Source organism: Ischnura elegans, chromosome 10, assembly GCF_921293095.1.
Source record: "Ischnura elegans chromosome 10, ioIscEleg1.1, whole genome shotgun sequence".
Lineage (NCBI taxonomy): Eukaryota > Metazoa > Arthropoda > Insecta > Odonata > Coenagrionidae > Ischnura > Ischnura elegans.
The window spans coordinates 52,223,297-52,241,184 of NC_060255.1; the positions used below are offsets into that span (position 1 = coordinate 52,223,297).

General features: G+C 36.7%; 1 protein-coding gene across 1 annotated transcript in view; it reads right to left on the reverse strand.

Moving 5' to 3' along the window:
- Nucleotides 1-200: 200 nt before the first annotated feature.
- Nucleotides 201-17,888, reverse strand: part of LOC124166431 (piggyBac transposable element-derived protein 3-like) — a 46,619-nt gene continuing 28,931 nt past the window's right edge. Inside the window, exons 2-3 of the mRNA XM_046543963.1 lie at nt 1,671-1,698; nt 201-382 (exon numbers count right to left, since the gene is read on the reverse strand). Coding sequence (XP_046399919.1) covers nt 201-382; nt 1,671-1,698 — 210 coding nt within the window. The remainder of the gene's footprint in view (nt 383-1,670; nt 1,699-17,888) is intronic.

The window sequence follows — 17,888 nt, forward strand, 5'->3', positions numbered from 1 at the left end:
AAATAACATCTGAGGACATAAACAACTGTTTTATATTTATCATGATATGGATTCCTCGATTTTCAAAAGTCAACCCCTGAAACATTATACTAAATTGCTTATGTTATTACAAGTATTGCTATTATTACTTTTGTGTTGAACTCGTTTCTGCACACATCACCCGCAGATGATCCGTGCTCATAGCTTTCACGCCCCCACCTTTAGCCTTCCTCACCGAACCCCCCCTTAAACCCCCTCCCCGAAATTCCCAGATCCTCTTGCTCCGTCTTGTCTCCCTCTTCATTCCTCTTCTTCTTCCCGCTATTGTCAACCTCCCGCCGTCTCCTCCTCCTCCGGTGCGTGTCATAGAATGCCAATTTGCACTCCATTAAAGCCGGGGTGCCTGCAAGGAGCAGATAAGGCACCTTTTACCCGCACCACAATAATAGTCTCCTCCCTCCCGACCCCTTCTTCCCATCACGCCAGCATTTCCTCTCCCAAGGCAGCCAACGCACGCCTTCTTCTCACGTTTGGCTCCGAACTACATTCTCCCCATTTCACGTCGTCTTGCTCACTCTTTTCGTCACCCGTCCGCTTATAGTGCCATTTTCCATCGTTGACGACTCCGTTCCCATACGTTTCAAAATGCGAAAAGTAGAAACAATAATGGTTTATGCTCTATAAGTAGTTGGTGAGCTTTAAGTTTATGAAATGCTGTGCTTTAAAAAACCACTCGTGAAAAGATTTTAATTTTATTTTCAACAGCAATAATGACATTCATTAACATTTGAAATTAGGAATTAAACAGTGCACTCTCAGAGCAGTGTAACACATTAAAAAGTTTATGTATAAACAATAATAATGGAATTTATTGACACTTGAAATTCAACATCAAACAATGCATTATCTATGCAGTATAACACATTACAAAGTTAATGTATAAACTATAACTATGACATTTATTGACATTTGGATTTTCACATGAAACAATTCATGATCAATACCTTTATTATAATATACATTTTAAAAATCAGCTTTGATAAAATACTCTCTGCATGGAATACTTCATCAATCATTTTTTTCACTAATTCATTCTAATTGTTATTAATTCTGTAAAATTATCCACGGAGCTGATTGACTCAGGCAGAATATGAGATATGATGAGATTTGGGACGAGTCGATTTCAACTTTTGATTTTCTATTTCATCGATTCTCAGGCACAGAACCATTAATCGATCGCCTAAAGTCGATTCAGATTCCATCAATTCCAGGAAGACAAACATTTTGAAAATAGACTCTATGCTGGGGGCATAAAGGCCGCAACACACCTGAGACATTGAGCACTGCACAAGTTAATAAGTTAACTTTATTAAAGCTGAGGATATATTGCTATAATTCTAATTTTACAATTTTTATTGAATATATTTTTGGGGCATTTAATTCCTAAATTCCTAAATTTTAATGACAGCAATGGTACTGAAAAATCGTTATCCCTCTTGCTATAATAATAAGAATTGATGGAATCGAGAAACGGGTGCCAATTTAAAAGAATCAAAATTGGAATTGAAATCGAAAAAAGTGGAATTGACTCATCCCTAGTTTAACTATGAATGACATATGAGTGTACCCGCGGCCCCATCAACCTTCTCCTAATCTTCTCTTTTTGCTCTTCTTTTTATTTCGATGCTTACCTGCCACATCATCTTCATTCCACGATATCTATATAAAAGAAAGATGATAATCGTGTTAGTAAGACCATTTATAGATAGAGAACGGCTAAACCTTTTTGTATGATACTTGTTTTTTTTTATTCGTCCCAGCCCCGGTTAACAGAATTAACATTAAAAAATAGTAAAATTTCAGGAAGAAATTAATCTTGATCTTAGGGCTATGTTTTTAGGGGTTGGTAGCAGTGCAAAAGCTGTCATATCGGTCAAAACTACATTTTTTAATGTTTTTACTAATTAAATGACTAGACTTCGTAAAAATGTTGAAAAATGTTAATAGCTAAAAAATATTTAAGATGTTACAATTGTTCAAAAAAAGAAACTCGAGCTAAGCCCTGCTCGAGTTATATCGTCAATAAACACGTCACTACCGTGCCAATAAACAAATCCCCAAGCAATTGTTGACTATTGGTAATGGCCGTGTCCCTGTCGACGAATCGAACATATTAATATAAGTTCCTCGAAATCGTTGCAATTTCCTTTCACCGAAAGATGAGATCACCGACAAAGTGTTCCCGAACATGATTGGTAGCCACAAAAATCACAAATGATTGACTGAGGGAGCAAGTTTGGCGGCTAAGAAGTAAGGTGTGAATGACTTGAATTTCATAATTCATAATGTAATCGTTGGTACTATGTATTCACCTAAATCTAACTGTGTAACAAACGAAGACTATAAATATGAATTTTAATGTCGAAAACGCACCATTTTTTAAACCTTTTTCCAAGGCCTCCGATTGGCTGCGGGTTTGCCGTGTTGCCGGATGCCTTCGATGCATCGCAATCTCCGGTTGCTAAAGAAATCGAAGTCATGAGTTGTCCAGAGCATGCAGCAACAGGAAAGACTTGCGGTCAGTCGGAGCGCTTGCCTCAAATTTTATGTAGTTTATGCAATTTACTCCACCCTGTTCATACCATCAAGTTTAAAAAATTATATAAGATAGTAAAATGGTAAAACTCGAATGAAATATATTTTCCACTATGCGCTAATGTTAATTTTTATCCGTAAAAATGTTTTTGGCTTAATATATTCTGTAAAGTTTGTCCTCCGCGAAGCTGAACATCTTCCATTTTTTTTATTTTTCAATCAATTTCACGCAACTTTCGTTTTTACGCTGAATGCTCCATGTTTGATAGGTCACTGTAGCCGCTCTGATCAACTTAAATTTCAAACAAGTGGCATATCTTGTACACAGTATCCTATAAAATTCGAAAACTAAATTCCGAATTCAAAAATTCCTTTCAAAAATTCGAAAAAAAGACTTGCCCAGCTTTTTTCGATTTGGCATCAGTGTGTGGCGACACTTTCTCATTTGTTCATCCTTCTAACTTCTTTTTATTTTTCTCTCCGAAATCTTTTTACTTATCCCTTCACATTTTTGTCCTCCATATCATACGTGTTATTGCTTCATGGGACTTGATCAATTTAAACGCTTTAATGCTATTTCTCGTATACAAAACATCATTCCTAGTATGAATATTATCAGCAGCAGTTTTATCCAATTCAGATTATTATCAGATTTTCCTTCTTTCTCCGTTTGTCTTCATATTTACTTTCGTCATCGATTATCTTCCTGTCCCTTACTTTCTTCAAATATATCCTCCAATCCAATTCTGTTTAAATTTCCCATTCCTAAGGCTTCTAGGCGCAAGTACTATTTGAATTACCACTCCTGTCATGTGATGGGCCTTATTCCAAGCACTTTTGCGCTTTTTTTGCGGTATACACACTGTTTTTATAAGTGTTCCTCAATGACTTTTTCCACTGGTAAACCTAAAGTTTCCCAGAAAGAAGATCATTGAACTCTTTCAAATTACTAAATAGCTTTCATAATTTAAAATATAATTTAAGGGCCTCTAGAAAGGCTCCACATCAATGTTGCTGTAGCAATAACTTTGCCATTAATATTAAAAATTCATAATAAAACTTTCTTGCGATTTGAAGTGAATATTCTCACCATAGTTATTTTTTATTATACCATATATTATTATTTCTCCCAAAAGCGGAAAATTTTCCATGAATAGACGCACCAGTGAAAACCTAATCCATTGGAATTTTACCGTCCTTACCATTTGTATAATCTCACATCTGCTTCAAAGACCCAAATGCACGAGTGTTAAGCCTGAAAAAAATAGTTCCCTCTCGTCTGGAGTTCGTTGCACCCTGTCTGATTTGATAAATGAATACGGATTAATACTATCTCATCAGGATTTTGATAATGCATTTTTGTAGTTCGGTTTCTTCAACACTAAATTGTTTTATTTTTCAGATGTATTATTCCTACATAATACAATAACGGAATTAATTTGGCGCTCTATTTGAACTGAGAATGTGAGATTTCTCATTGCTTCCTCGTCAATTCATTTGAAATTCTACCTTTTTCTGCCAGTTGCATATGTTATAAATTGGAAAACTTTTTTCCTTATCCTAAATAATTCATCCTACAAATCATCCTTGTTATCATCATTTAATCCTCTAATTTATATTTCATTCGATTATCGCATTCTTCCTCCTTATCCTCCCTTCCTCCTCTGGCTGTGGTAAGGTAGCGGCATTTAAGTCCTTTCATTTGGTGTCGAAAATGGTCCCAATGAATAAATTCATCAGGGTATTCCTCTTTCTTGCACTTACCTTGTTAAAGTCTTGGGACCGGGAAGCAACATTGGTTTCTGCCTTCTTACGGATGAGCGGTGAATTGTACTAAAGGCATGGAAATTTCAATTTCATTTCGGATTATCTCATTCCGCGCAGTCATTCGCTGCTCTATCAACTGACTCTTAGATCATCTATGTATTGGTGCATGCAGATCAGTGGCGTAGCCACGGGGGGATTAGGATGATTTGTAGGATGAATGCATTTTGAAAATCCTGATTTTGAAAAATGCATTTTCAAAATCCTGATGAGATAGTATTAATCCGTATTCACTTATCAACCACCCCCCTTTTAAGCCTTTAAAAGAGACTCTTTCATCCAATTTTTTATTTTAATATCTGTTTGTATAAAATTACTATTTTTGAGTCCTATTAATCACGTTTCCCATATTAAAAATCGCCAAATTTTCCGGATCCCCTTTGCCCTAGGGCATTTTCCATACACCCTGGAAGGACTCCGAAATATTCGGTGAACCCTGACATTTTAAAATCCTGGCAACGCCACTGATGTGTATTAGTGCATTATTGGTTTAGTTATTGTTAACTATTCGAGACCATTATTTTAATTCTCATGTGCAAAAATTCTCGCATTTATAATTTTCTTGGTGAATATTTTAATTCCTTTCTTAGTTAAAATTAATAATAGATTTCGTGAATTTTATGTGGCCAAACTGCCTCATATATTAAGGTGTATTAACTTTTGGATAGGGATTTGAAATTCTCTTTTGGTTCGGATTTCCTTTAAGAATTCTGGACAAGAAAAATTTTTTAAGTAGTATCTTGGCATCTCGGTGATGTAGTTATAATCTGCAACAGTTGAACGTCATTGCGAAACTTGCATGAATTACGTCTAGCGTTATTTATCATAATGAGATATTAATTTTATTTCGATTAAATATTTCCTTCAATGTTAAATATTTTATTAACGTTCACTAATTACATCTATTTAAGATGATATTCATTGTTCATTTTTCAATAAAAAAACGAGAATTTCAGATATGGATTAAACTTGCAGATTGCTATATGAAGTTGAGGCATATTTAAAATGGTCAGCATTCAATGCTATTTTTCACTTGTAGTTTTTTTCCGACAACAAGCTGGCAATCCATTTGTTTCAGTAAATTGATTTGAATGTAAAAGGGATTATTTCTGAAAGACCTGAGTTTAAATATTTTAAGGAAATTTTTATTGAACGCATTTATTTACGTCACGTGTTACCCAGAATTCTTGTTGGTACACTGCACATTCTCTACCGTAAATGCTTTTTATTCCGTGTTTCTCGCAATTTGTCATTCAGAATTCCGTTCTTAATTTTTTCTCCGTCATGCCCTTTATTCCTTTCACAAACGGTCTCCGTAATTCATTAATGTTTAGCTCGTGAATTGCGATAAATTCTAGATGTTTAATTATGTAGTGCATCATTATTACTTTAAGATAATATTTCCCCGAACAAAAAGTGGCCCTGTGATATGGTCTTAAGATTCTAGCAATGAATATATTTTGACGATGCCCTTCGTGATGTTGCATGTTATTATGGCATTCCTATAAATGAATGAAACCTTCTAAAGCAGATTTTTTGCATGTTTTACGATAGTTGTTTTCCATCGGTATATATGTAAACTTTGGGTAACTTTCCTACCTCAGAAGGGGAATTTTATGAAACATAATTCATAATTTATTATTTTAGCATTATCTGATTCCTTTTTATTTAAGTTTAAAGAAATTCCTTATTGAAATGGAGTTTGCAAGCACTCAAGGAAAATATCTCCCTAAGTTCTAATACAAGTATCTTGATTTATCTTTTGGATTGTGTTCTTGCTTTAATGCTCTTGGCGAAAGAAAAAAATGCTATTGATTTCCTTCCCATCTGATAACAATAGTTAGGTTTTGCCTCAGCAGTTTCATAAGTTGGCTGTAAGCCAATTAACCCGTCCCTTGACTCAGTAATGGACTTTAAAATATTTATTAACTTTTTCCCATGACGTGTATTTAAGCATAAGTAAATATAAATCATTCACCCGTTACCCGTCCATTTAGAGATCTCTAACTTCTTAGAAAAAATCTTAATGTACTATGTATGAGATGTAAGTTTTTTTTCTAGCCACTTTTTCTTTTTACTATTTATAACAATTTATTTTCGTATGTGATCACTGTGATCACATCTTTGCATATTCCTTATCCGATCTCACAACATAAAAAAGTAACTTTTTCCTTTGTATTTGTATGCTAAAGCAGTATGTAGTTACTACATAAAAAATGCTCCTCAAATATACATTCCAACTCGTAGGTGTTAAAGTTCAAGTAAAATCCATTGCTGAAGATTCATCGACAAGCAGACACGCATTTGACGACATAACCTTCAATATTAGAAAGGTCCCACATTATTAGTTGACCTTTGTGCCCTTAAAAATAACTTAGCAATAGTGGCCTAGGGTGGAGATGCCAGTAAAAATGAATAAAGTTTCCTTTTATTATTTTTATGGGCTTCTCTTCTCAACCTTCCTAGGCCTACCACAATGTTTATTTTCGCCAAGCGGACTCATCGCTTACCTCATAGACCTTCTTGGTTCTTTTTCGGCTATAACTCACTTTATTGTCGTCCTCGAGGCGAGCTTAGCGCCTATCGAAGTTGTTGTACGCCTCAGTAGTGGTGGAGACTTTCAAAATAGCTCCGGGGCTAGAAAGAGGGGAAACGCTATTGCTACACTACCGTCGGTCGGTAAGAGCAGGGGAAAGTACTATTAAGATTGTAAGTACCGGCCGGAGTTTCTGGTGTGCAGGAGTAAGACGGAAGAAGTTTGGATAATGAGGGAAGAGGAAAATAGTTGCCTGGGAGGAATTGCGATATCGGCGTTTGGCATTAAACGATGTATGACGCTCTACTAAGGAAGAAGGAAGGAGCTATGATAGCGGGGCGTTAGGTATTTGGCGGAGAGGTCTAGATGATGGGTCCATGGGGATATTTTGTACTTCTCTCCGCCTTAACCCTGTCTTTCACGCTTCGAAAACTCCGGAAATATAAGTCAAATTCACGCCTGTTTGAGCAGATCATCTTTACTTCCCAATCAAATAAACCTTGAATCGTAAGATCCGTCTGCTGCTTGTTGAGAGAACAACTTTATATTAAAGCGTATCTACCAACCTCTTTCATTTCCTTCTGCTAGCTTCGTATTCCTTTATTCTTCAGGATATAGACGTTCTTCCTTCACGGACAGTGCAGTAGTTGGGAAAAAATTTAGGCGGTACTCACAACAATTTACCAACAGCTGAAAATGTATCATAAGTCGGGCCGCGATTGAAATGTCAAACTGCAGCCCTAACATTAGTTCCAAGTTGTGGCACGAGAAAACTCTGAACAAGTATAAAATCACTTCCAATTTTTCTTTCTGAAATCCATTGGAAAATTTACATTACGGCCATTAAGTAGTTCAACTATCACTTATAACTTACACTTATAACGAGTTTGGATTTTAGGGGGTACGTCGTACCGGCCCAACTACAGCACTGTTCTCGGACACGATAGTTTCATAGCATAGGCATGCTTACTGCACTCTAGGGTCTTAACAAATATGCTCCTCATCTCTCCTTGAAAAATGTGAATCATTTTTATATATAAAATTCTCAAAAGTACGAAGTCCTTTCGGGAATTCATTATATTGAAATTTTAACTTAAGTATATTTTCAAGTTAATATTATAGATTGTGATTGCCACAACTCCCTTGAATGATGGGTCACTTATTCCAGTAATCAATTATTTGTAGGAGCTTTGGTATTTTTTAAATGTGACATTACAAATAACAAAGACTATTTAATTGAATAAAATTAACAGATTTAGGCGTTAATTGGTGGAACGATGAGATATTCATGGTTAATATAAAAACACAGTACTATTCCACAACCTTATATTTTTGCAGTCTACTAGTTTCAACGTTTACACCGTCATTCATGTTCGTTGAAACTAGTAGACTGCAAAAATATAAGGTTGTGGAATAGTACTGTGTTTTTATATTAACCATGACTATTTAATTGATGAATGAAATTATTGTTAACACATTTCATAATTTATGTAACAAATATTCACTAAGATGTTACAAGGAAATCGCTACTCATAACGGGTTGGTGTGTTTTATTAAAATTTTCAGTTCAGGGAATCCAAAATTTAATTTAGACCATTCCATTCTTAACAGTTAATTATGTTTAGCCGTCCCTAAGAATCAATAAAGTAGACAGCATACATCCATCAAAAATTAGCTTCGTTTGCTATTGAAGGTCATGCTTACTATCGGTGCAAAAGAGGTAGCACGCTGAACTTTAATTTTTTATAATGTCTTTTCGAAGCTTCAAAGGGTCGTGTCATATATCGTTGTACTTATTGTTTATTCAATAACAAAAATAAATCATTAAACATTGCTCAGACGTAAACGTTAAGCTTCTACGATCGAAATAGTGAAGAAGAACACGCGGAAAACTATGAAAACGGTGAAACGGTACTATTCTTCATCTCGACACGGGCAAAAAATTTAAATGGTGCATCTCATTGAATTTTTTTAGGCAGAACAACAAGTGTGCATTTTAAATATCTTTTTAAAATTATATTTCACCCATTATTTGATTTTTAAAACGGCTGAAAGGGAGATTTAAATTTCCGAGGTGTATAAAAGAAAATGAATACCGCAGTTACGTATGCTATACGTAAAAAAATATTTCTAAACTTGTCATCTGAGGAAAGATTTATATTGTTCTTTTTTATTAAATTAAGCCAAAAAAGTGAAAATCGTCGTTTTGGTAGAGCGAATTGTCGTAGTAGTTGTAATTTGTTGATTACTGAAATTCGCATGCTACTTGCACGCGATTTTTTCAATTCCCACCATGCCATAAATTATGAAATGTATGAATAATAATTTCATTAATCAGTAAAATAGTCCGCTTTATATGTAACGCCATATTTGAACAACTAAAGCTCGTACAAATAATTTATTACTGGAATAAGTGACCCATTTACCCACCTCTTTACCTGGCAAAAATCCATTGTTTAGTTTCATCCTGCCCGAGATGAAGGGATAAATCGAACACCAAACTACCCCACGTGCAATCATAGGGCCAGTTTCCTCGCCCTGTCCCCTACTTGGTTTTAAGCTGTTCTTAATTCGCAGACCCCCCGCCGACGTCACTGCTTGTAGCATCCTTCTCATACTTCATCCTTCCCATTCGTTTCTGTCTCCTGGCCGCAAGGGCCTCGATGTCTTGGAATTGCGAATTGGCCGAAGACCCAAATTGCCTCGCCCCAAGCGGCATCATCCCCTAGACTTGAACCGTTTTCTCCTGCGACTCACCCCCATTGAATTCGTACCATTGGTCCGCTCAATTCCTTCCCCCTCTGGTACCCTACCCTCTGTCTTCTTCGGCGGGGATACGGGGTGAAATCTGCTCAGGGAGGACACTCGTGAGACATTTCCAGCCACTATTGCTTTGGCTTTTGTCATCTTAAGTCCTCCATATCTCCCCACAAATTTGTTTTCTATCTCTTCACCTTACACAATCTATTCACCACAAGAACTACTGAAAGCAAAACTACTACTGAAAGCTTCTAATCTATTCTACGTCGGCTTACATAAAAGCATTAACCTGGCTGAAAACCCGAGAAACAATCGTCACAAGTATTCACCAGGAAAAATTAAAATCGTATGTAAGAACTGCTGTTTCCTTAAGAAGAACCCGAGCGGACCTAAACCTTTTCCATATACCCCAAGCCCGTACTAACCAGTACCTAAATTCCTTCCCGATTATAGCCTCCAAGTATTGGAATTCATTACCATCCGCTGTAAAATGCTCCTCCGCCAGGGAATCTTTGATGAGTAAATTGTATGAAAAATTAAAACATTGCACTGTTTTATTGAAATGTAAGAACCTTTGTGCTGATTAATTTGATTTTTCAACCCTCTATTCAATTTCTCTCTTGGCTATGCTATGCTATGCTTATTATAGTTATTTTATTTTGAGGAGAATGCTACCTATACTTACACCTTTTGTTACTATGGGTTTCTCGGAGCATAAATAAAAGTTGAGTAAAGTGCACCCAGAACAAAAGTACCGATTGGCGTAGTCGTGAGTGTACGATGTAGCGGTTGAGGTAGAAAGCTCTATCATGGCAACGCTCAGGTGAAGCGTGAGTCGCTCTCGACGACCTCAGGCGGCCGCGTCGTGAAACTCACCAGAAAATTGCCGGTCACCAGGCGCACCATCTCGCTGATAACGAATCACGCCACGGTCTTCTGCACCCTTTTGGATATGTAACAATGTTAAATCTAAAGTCCGAAGGACTCACTCACTCTTAGGGCCACTTATGTCCTAGTTGATATTTATTACAATTTTCCTCCATCTCTTTCTGCCCGTTGTTTCCTGCTCTGAAGCTCCAACCTTCTCCAAATCAGATTTTACGCAGTTGGTCCCACCATCTCATTCTTGGCCTTCTTCTCCGTCTTCGTCATCCGTATTTGCTTGTAGAACTTCCTCCATATTACATTCATCTTCTTTTCTCAGTACATGACCAAACCATTATATTATCCTTTCCCTAATTTCACCAATAATGTTATTATCCTTGCTCTGAGGTCTCTGATATCCTTATTAATATTATTCTTAACCTCCCGTGTCCATTAAATTGTGTGTGACCATAAACCTTACGTAAAAAGACCTTAATTTCGAATACCAGAAATGAACTCTCCTCTTTCTTGTTTAGTATCTGACTTCTCTCTGGCCAAAGATCAGAATTGGACACATTATTGCTTTCTATATTCTTATTTTTTTATGGGATAGGCATTTCGGAGAGAACAGCCTATGACTTGTGTGTAGCTATCTGTGGGCTAAGTTCAGTCTATTTCTATCTCTTTTTCCCCTCTATTATCATACGGAATAATTACTCCTAATTATTTAAAAATGTCTACTTAATTGAAATTATGTTTTTCTATTTGTATGGGACATATATTATTTGGGGTTTTAATTATATGCATTTACTTGATTTTAGAGTCAATTAATTAAAGTAAAATTTTTCCGTTTCTTCCAAAAATATTTTAATTAGTCTTTTCAGGTCTTTCAAAATTTCGGCGATTATCGCTCGTAATCACAAAAAGCTAAAAAATTTATTTTAGTACCAATTTTGGCATCAAGGAAATCTCCATTACATTTTCCAAGGACTAAGTTCTGGAAATAAATACTTTTCCACCCTATTCTACCCTTACCTACGCTGTGCCTAGCCACGCCCTTTTCCGACCCTCTTCTCCGTGACGCATTCCTACTATGTCTTCCTTCACTCCTCATATTCTTTTCTAGCTCCAAGTGTTGTTGCTTGGCAGCTCAGCGCTCGGTTGCGAGGGGTTTGGCCTTCCTTTCTGTCGCTGCCTCCGATGGAATGTTTCACGTGCCGCATCTTATCGCCAGTTATTGCCCGTATAAGCTTTCTCTTCTTTTCCCTCCAGCATATCCACATTTCCCTCTCTCTTCCCTTCCCAACCTCTTGGGCAGCGTTTTACTTCTTCTCTTATTATGTGCCTCTTATAATTAAGTTCAAGAAGCAGAAAAGGGACATTTTGAAAAGAAAATCCCTCCTCTTTTGTGAAATAAGGAGGGGAACGATATATCTGCACGCATGAAATCATTTCAGGCTTGACGAGGAGGAAATGCGATGTATACATGATAAAATAAAAAAAAACAAATGGTAGTATCCACACTTTAACATATAACTCCAATACCATCCGCGGTTTCGACACCACACTGCATCAAAATGGGGATGGAGGATATATATATCTCAAAATTTTCAAGCTGGAAAGTGACAAATGAAAGTGCAGAAATTACCATGTTATGGTTATATTTTATGCAAAAAATCCACCTAAAAACATTCGCACAATTTGTGCATTGCGGGCGACTCCCGTAAAGTTATTACCGTGGCTAGTCCCGGTGTTCTGAAATAAGATATATTTTATCACTGACAAATATCGGAATATTAAAGTTTTTTAGTATTAGTGTTTATCGATCCTTGCTTGATGTCATGAAGATTCATTTGGGAGAGTAGGTTACATTGGGTTAAAATATTTACAAGGTTACATATTTGGTTAAAACTTCATTTGTGCGTAGTATGGTATTGGAATCAATGTAATTATGTATCGGGTGATCCGGTTTCGAACCCCGGTCAAGGCAAATGATTTCTTTTTCAGTGAATCTTTCGCGCAATTTGTGCAGTGCAGGTGACTCCGTAAAGTTATCACCGTGGTTACTCCCGGTATACTATGATTAATGTATTTATTTGTATCCTACGGGTGTATTTTCTGTCCTCATATATGGCTACGCTTTTCATTTATTTATTTTAAATCTCATGGTACCACCAGGAAATTGGCTACTCGTAGCAATATGTGACAATAAATAAAATATAACCGTGTACTTTTTCCTGTCTCTTTTTCCTCAATAACCCCTCATCCAGTGGCAACTTGGGGCATATTATCCACTTCCCCCACCCTATAACCCTCCTCAATCCCCTTATCCCAATCTCTTTCCACACCCTCGTTGTATACTATTCCAATTAATGCATTTTTTGTAGCATATTGGTGTATCTTACGTTCCTTTTTTTCGTTCTTAGATAGATAGACTTTTCATTGATTTACTTTAAATTTTAAGATACCATCAGGCAACAGCGTATATGTAACAGTTTGTAATTGGTATACACAAAAGAGGATATCTGTTTGTCTGTCCGTCATGCGTTTACATGCGGCAGTACGGAGTGCAATCAAAGTTAGTACATAGGTGCATCTCATGCTTTTGAATCCCGTAGTGCTATTTTCTTTTGTGTCCAATGCGTCCTAAACATTGTTTTCTAATCACTGTTTGCTACGTCACGTCATAAACTTCAGCGGTTGACCAACCTACCGGGTAGGCAAACTTCTTGGCACTGTATAGGTAAAAGCATAATACAAAGGATGCTACACTTGTCGAATAATATATATAAATATATACTACGCACCTTCGTACCGCTACCATACCTACTCTGTTCCTTTACCTAAAAAAATCCTGATATGTGACTATGAATTCCAAGTTTCCCATTTCTCTGGGTATTATCCTTCCCGATCAACGCCGGTTGGCCTGCTAGTAAATAAATGAAATATGTCCGTAGACTTTTTCCCGTCTCTTTTTCCTCAATCTCCCCTCTAACAGTCGCCACTAGGGGCATATAATCCGCTTTCCCCGCCCTATATCCCTCCGCCATCCCCTTATCCTAATCTCTTTCCACATCCTCGTCTTAGGCCACCCCCCTGCGTCCTTATGTTTCTTTTATTTCGATGTAGCAGGCCGAGTTCGTTTCCTCTCTCGCATTTCACGATCGTCGGCGAAACGGTGTGTGTAGGGTCTTTGGGAGGGGGTGGGGTTGATCATTTTTGTCGCGTTTTAAAAGCGTTCCGGGGAATGCCGGGGGAGGAAAGTGGCGTATCTTTGTCACCTTTTATTTTATCCACTCTCCTCCTCACATCCTGTGACGCGAGGAATTTTCAATAGAGGGAAAATACCGTCCTTTTCTCTTTCTCAAGGCCAAGGGTGGTTGTTTTCCATGCGGACCACTCACTGCTTTGCCGTGAAATTACTGGCACAGGACATGCTAGGTGAGAAAGCAAGGAGTTGATGTGATAGGCCTTCTACGAAGCTACTTGATTTCGGACAAAACATGAAATTATAATGAATAAAAATGATTATATAAAAGAAAAAACATCAATATCACTTGACACTATTTTATCTTTCTTCAGGTCTTACATATTATTATGGATTCTGTCACAGCCATCTCTTGTTTTACTATCTGTGACTAAGGCGCCAACTCATCTCAAAGCACTAAAAAAACAAAAAGCCAACACATCAAACAACAAATGGACTATAGAAAATGAAACACATAAAAAGAATGCAAACGTTTAAAAAACATGTACAAAAATGATGTCGGTTATTCAAAGAATATTGAACCACGTAATGACGTAGTTTTTTAATGTTATGAAACATTTTAACAGGTTCCTTCAGATCGACTGTCGACGAGTCTACTGTTTGGAAATTCATAATGATAAGATACAAACAGCCGTTGTCATTTTCCAGGCTAATATATCGTTCGACTGACCTCATCAGTTACACCTCATTATCAAGGCTTGTCTAAATGAGGAGTAGCTACCCAGGTATATATGTATATATTTTGGTTGGAGGTGTAGGTGCAATTATGGTATTGTCAATTTTAAACCCTTCCACTTAAATTTATTTTCAGGATATCGTAATCCTTTCCTCTATTATTTTTCCTGTGATTCTTCTTAAAATAAAATGGTAGGAAATAAAATAATAATTTGTTGTTTGTAATCAACGCAGAACAATAAAATAAAAAGTGATTACTATACATGAAGAACACAGCTATCGTTACTCATATGAAATGGCTTTGTTCTTTCCAATGCATCATAAAAATCAATGAAATATGAGTTCTTCATGCACAAAATGGATGTTTTAGCATCGTCAAAATTTCTAAATAGTTATATTGTCCTCATAAATAGTACTAAAATTATGAAAAGCTACACTCGTTATTACGCGATTTGGCATTGGAAGTTGACGACCAGCTATACTCGTCATTACAGAGCAAGGGGTTAAGTATTTCCTTTTTCAGCACTATAACTGCTGCTATTTAATACCAATAGGCTTTTCTTGGAGGTATGTATTTATTTCCATACCACAGAAAATATCTCATATTGGCCCTAAATATTGGGGTTTATTAAAAACTTCATCATTTGCACCTGCACAATACTCGAGATCGGTGAAATCCATTCAACTTGTTTGACCGACGTGGACTTTACCCTGCCGTCGCAGAGACCGGCCAGTGGTATTACTTTGAATTCACAAAATTTATGTAGGCCCTTAGTTATAACAATACTTAACCCGTTACACGCTAAGCGGGGATTTTGCCGTATTTTTCGCAAATTCGAAATAGCGCGTTTACTGCATATAGATTAGTGGTGGCACACTTTGGTATTCTATTTCTGTACTTTTTCCTCTACCAAGAACATTATCGTCTGCAATTCATTAAGAAGAATTATTCATAGTATTCATGAAGAAATTTTCATATTAATATGCTTTATTTTTTTATTATTAATGAAAGAGAAAAATATTAAAAGTGATTTTAATAATTAGAAGTTATCCGAATGCGTTAAGGTGCCCTAAAATTTTCATTTTTATTTAGGAAAACCACAAATAAAAAAAGTGCGGCAAAAAGCCGCAAGCATGCACTGGCACTATCCTCGCGTGTAGCTAAGGGTTAACCTATTCATAGAAAATGTTGGTTCCGATACTTGAATTATGTTACTAATTAAAATATAACAATAAAAAATAAATAGCTAACAAAGCTAAGTGAAACATAAGTACTTTACCGCTGTAATTTATGAAGTATTCCAATGTTATTTAGCATTGAAAATTCCAATGTTAAGTATTCACTCAAATTATGCCTTGAATTTCGCATCTCATTAGCACCACCTTGTCTCGACGACTCCGCGCCTTTGGATTAAACAATGGCTTCTTAGGACGTGAAACTGAGAAGACGCGCTGTTTTCTTTTAATGAGAACGAGGGTGCCTCCAGTTGGGTCTTATTCGCATGAGTGAAATTCGTGATTTTCCTCGTTTTAAACGTATGCTCGCCTTTACCAGTGTATGAGAATATTTTTATATTAATTCAATATTTTGGATAGGGTAATATCAAAATGAATAACAGGGGTTTATAATTAATCATAGTGGGCCTAACTTCGTGTAAATCTATAATCGCAGGAATAGGAGGATCAACAAATTTGCTATTTCTCCATAGTAATTTATTGACACCGACCATGGTTTCGTTACAGAGTAACATTGTCAAGGCGGGGTTCAACCCTTTTTAGTATTTACTAAATTAACTTACTCCTATTAAATAGGGTAGTTTCCTTCATCAAAGAAACCGAAAGGCATTGGTTGCGATTTGTTACCCACAATTACTGTATTCATAATATACAAATTATTTCGTTTCAGAAATACCGGTTTAGACGAATGGCAATGGTCCATTTTTATCCTCATATGAAAAGGGCCAGATTGGCGCCCATGCGATGCCACTCCACGTGACGTCACAGGGACCTAGTTTCTATAGGAGAAGATAGGAGTTATACATCGTCTGAGATTACCAATGCATGCATGAGGCGCAGAGCTCAGGGAAACATGTCTTAATAATCACCTATTAAAACTGGCTAAGGTCGGAAAGTTTTCTTCGTTTGATAAGGTATTAATAAACCTTTTTTAAGCCAAGCGCTACCAGACAGCAAGGTACTCAGCTACCCTCTAGCATCCTGCGTCCTATCAGCGCTCAGAGCCTCGATCAAGGTCACCTAACAAGGCGGGAGGGGGAACCAGAAATACGTCACACGGAGAGATTTCCTTACCCGTCGCGTTTTCGCGCGCTTGAAAATTTTCACTTTTCATTTAATCGCGAAAAATAGATATCGTCATGTAAAAATCTAAAAGCGTGAAATACGTACTCCAGGAGTAATATTCTTCCGATACAGGCAATAAAAAAATAATAGGAAACCACCCTATTATGCATCTAATGGAAGAGCAACTCAAATAGTTTTACATGAAAGTGTGTGTTCAATGTAAGCACCATCTTTCTCACGGTACAGGTCAAGATGATATGCGAGTTCTCTCCAAATATTTATGAGTGTACAGTGGCGTAGCGAGGGGGGAGGTTCAGGGGAACCCCCCATTCCCTGATATATAAATACACGATTACTTTGCTCCATTAAACATATAAAAATATTGAAAAATCATGAATTCGCAAAAGATTTCTTTGAAAAATGAAGTTTTTTCGATCATGAAAAGGGTCAAAATTAGTTTAAAGCCCCCTAATAAGTAAACTGTTTTTCAAAAAATTTCCCCCTGGTTTTGGATCCCCCAGAACGAAATTTCTGGCTACACTATGTCATTGTCTCTCGAGTAATTGTTGCAATAGGTGTTTCAATTACGTTTCATAGTTCGGAAAAGTTGGCTTTTAGTGGAGGCACGGATGTTGCCTGATCACCTGTAGGATCACAACTGAACTTAATTCGGAACGCACGTTGCACATTAACTAAAGATTCCGTCTTAGCGAACTGAAAAACACCAAAAGCTTTCTCTTTACTTGTGGCCATCTTTCATCGGCTACAAGCTCTTTCTAAACGATGGCGGCGGAAACATTGGGTGCGCAAGCGTATTAATGCCAGCGAAAAACTGTTCGAGTTCATTTGACGCATTATTCATGGAGCTGTAAGTAAAGTGCAATAAATATTACAAAGCGGTAAAACTCAGATATTCATTTTGAAACACGTGGTATTAAGAAGGGCTTTGTATAAACGGTAATGCGATTCATCATTCATTAGTTCTTCTCTTCTCTCTCATAATATATCCTGGTACATATTTTTTACATGAGTCAATTCGTGATAGTGAACAACTGTGCTGCCGCTGAATAAGGCATTCTTTCATCA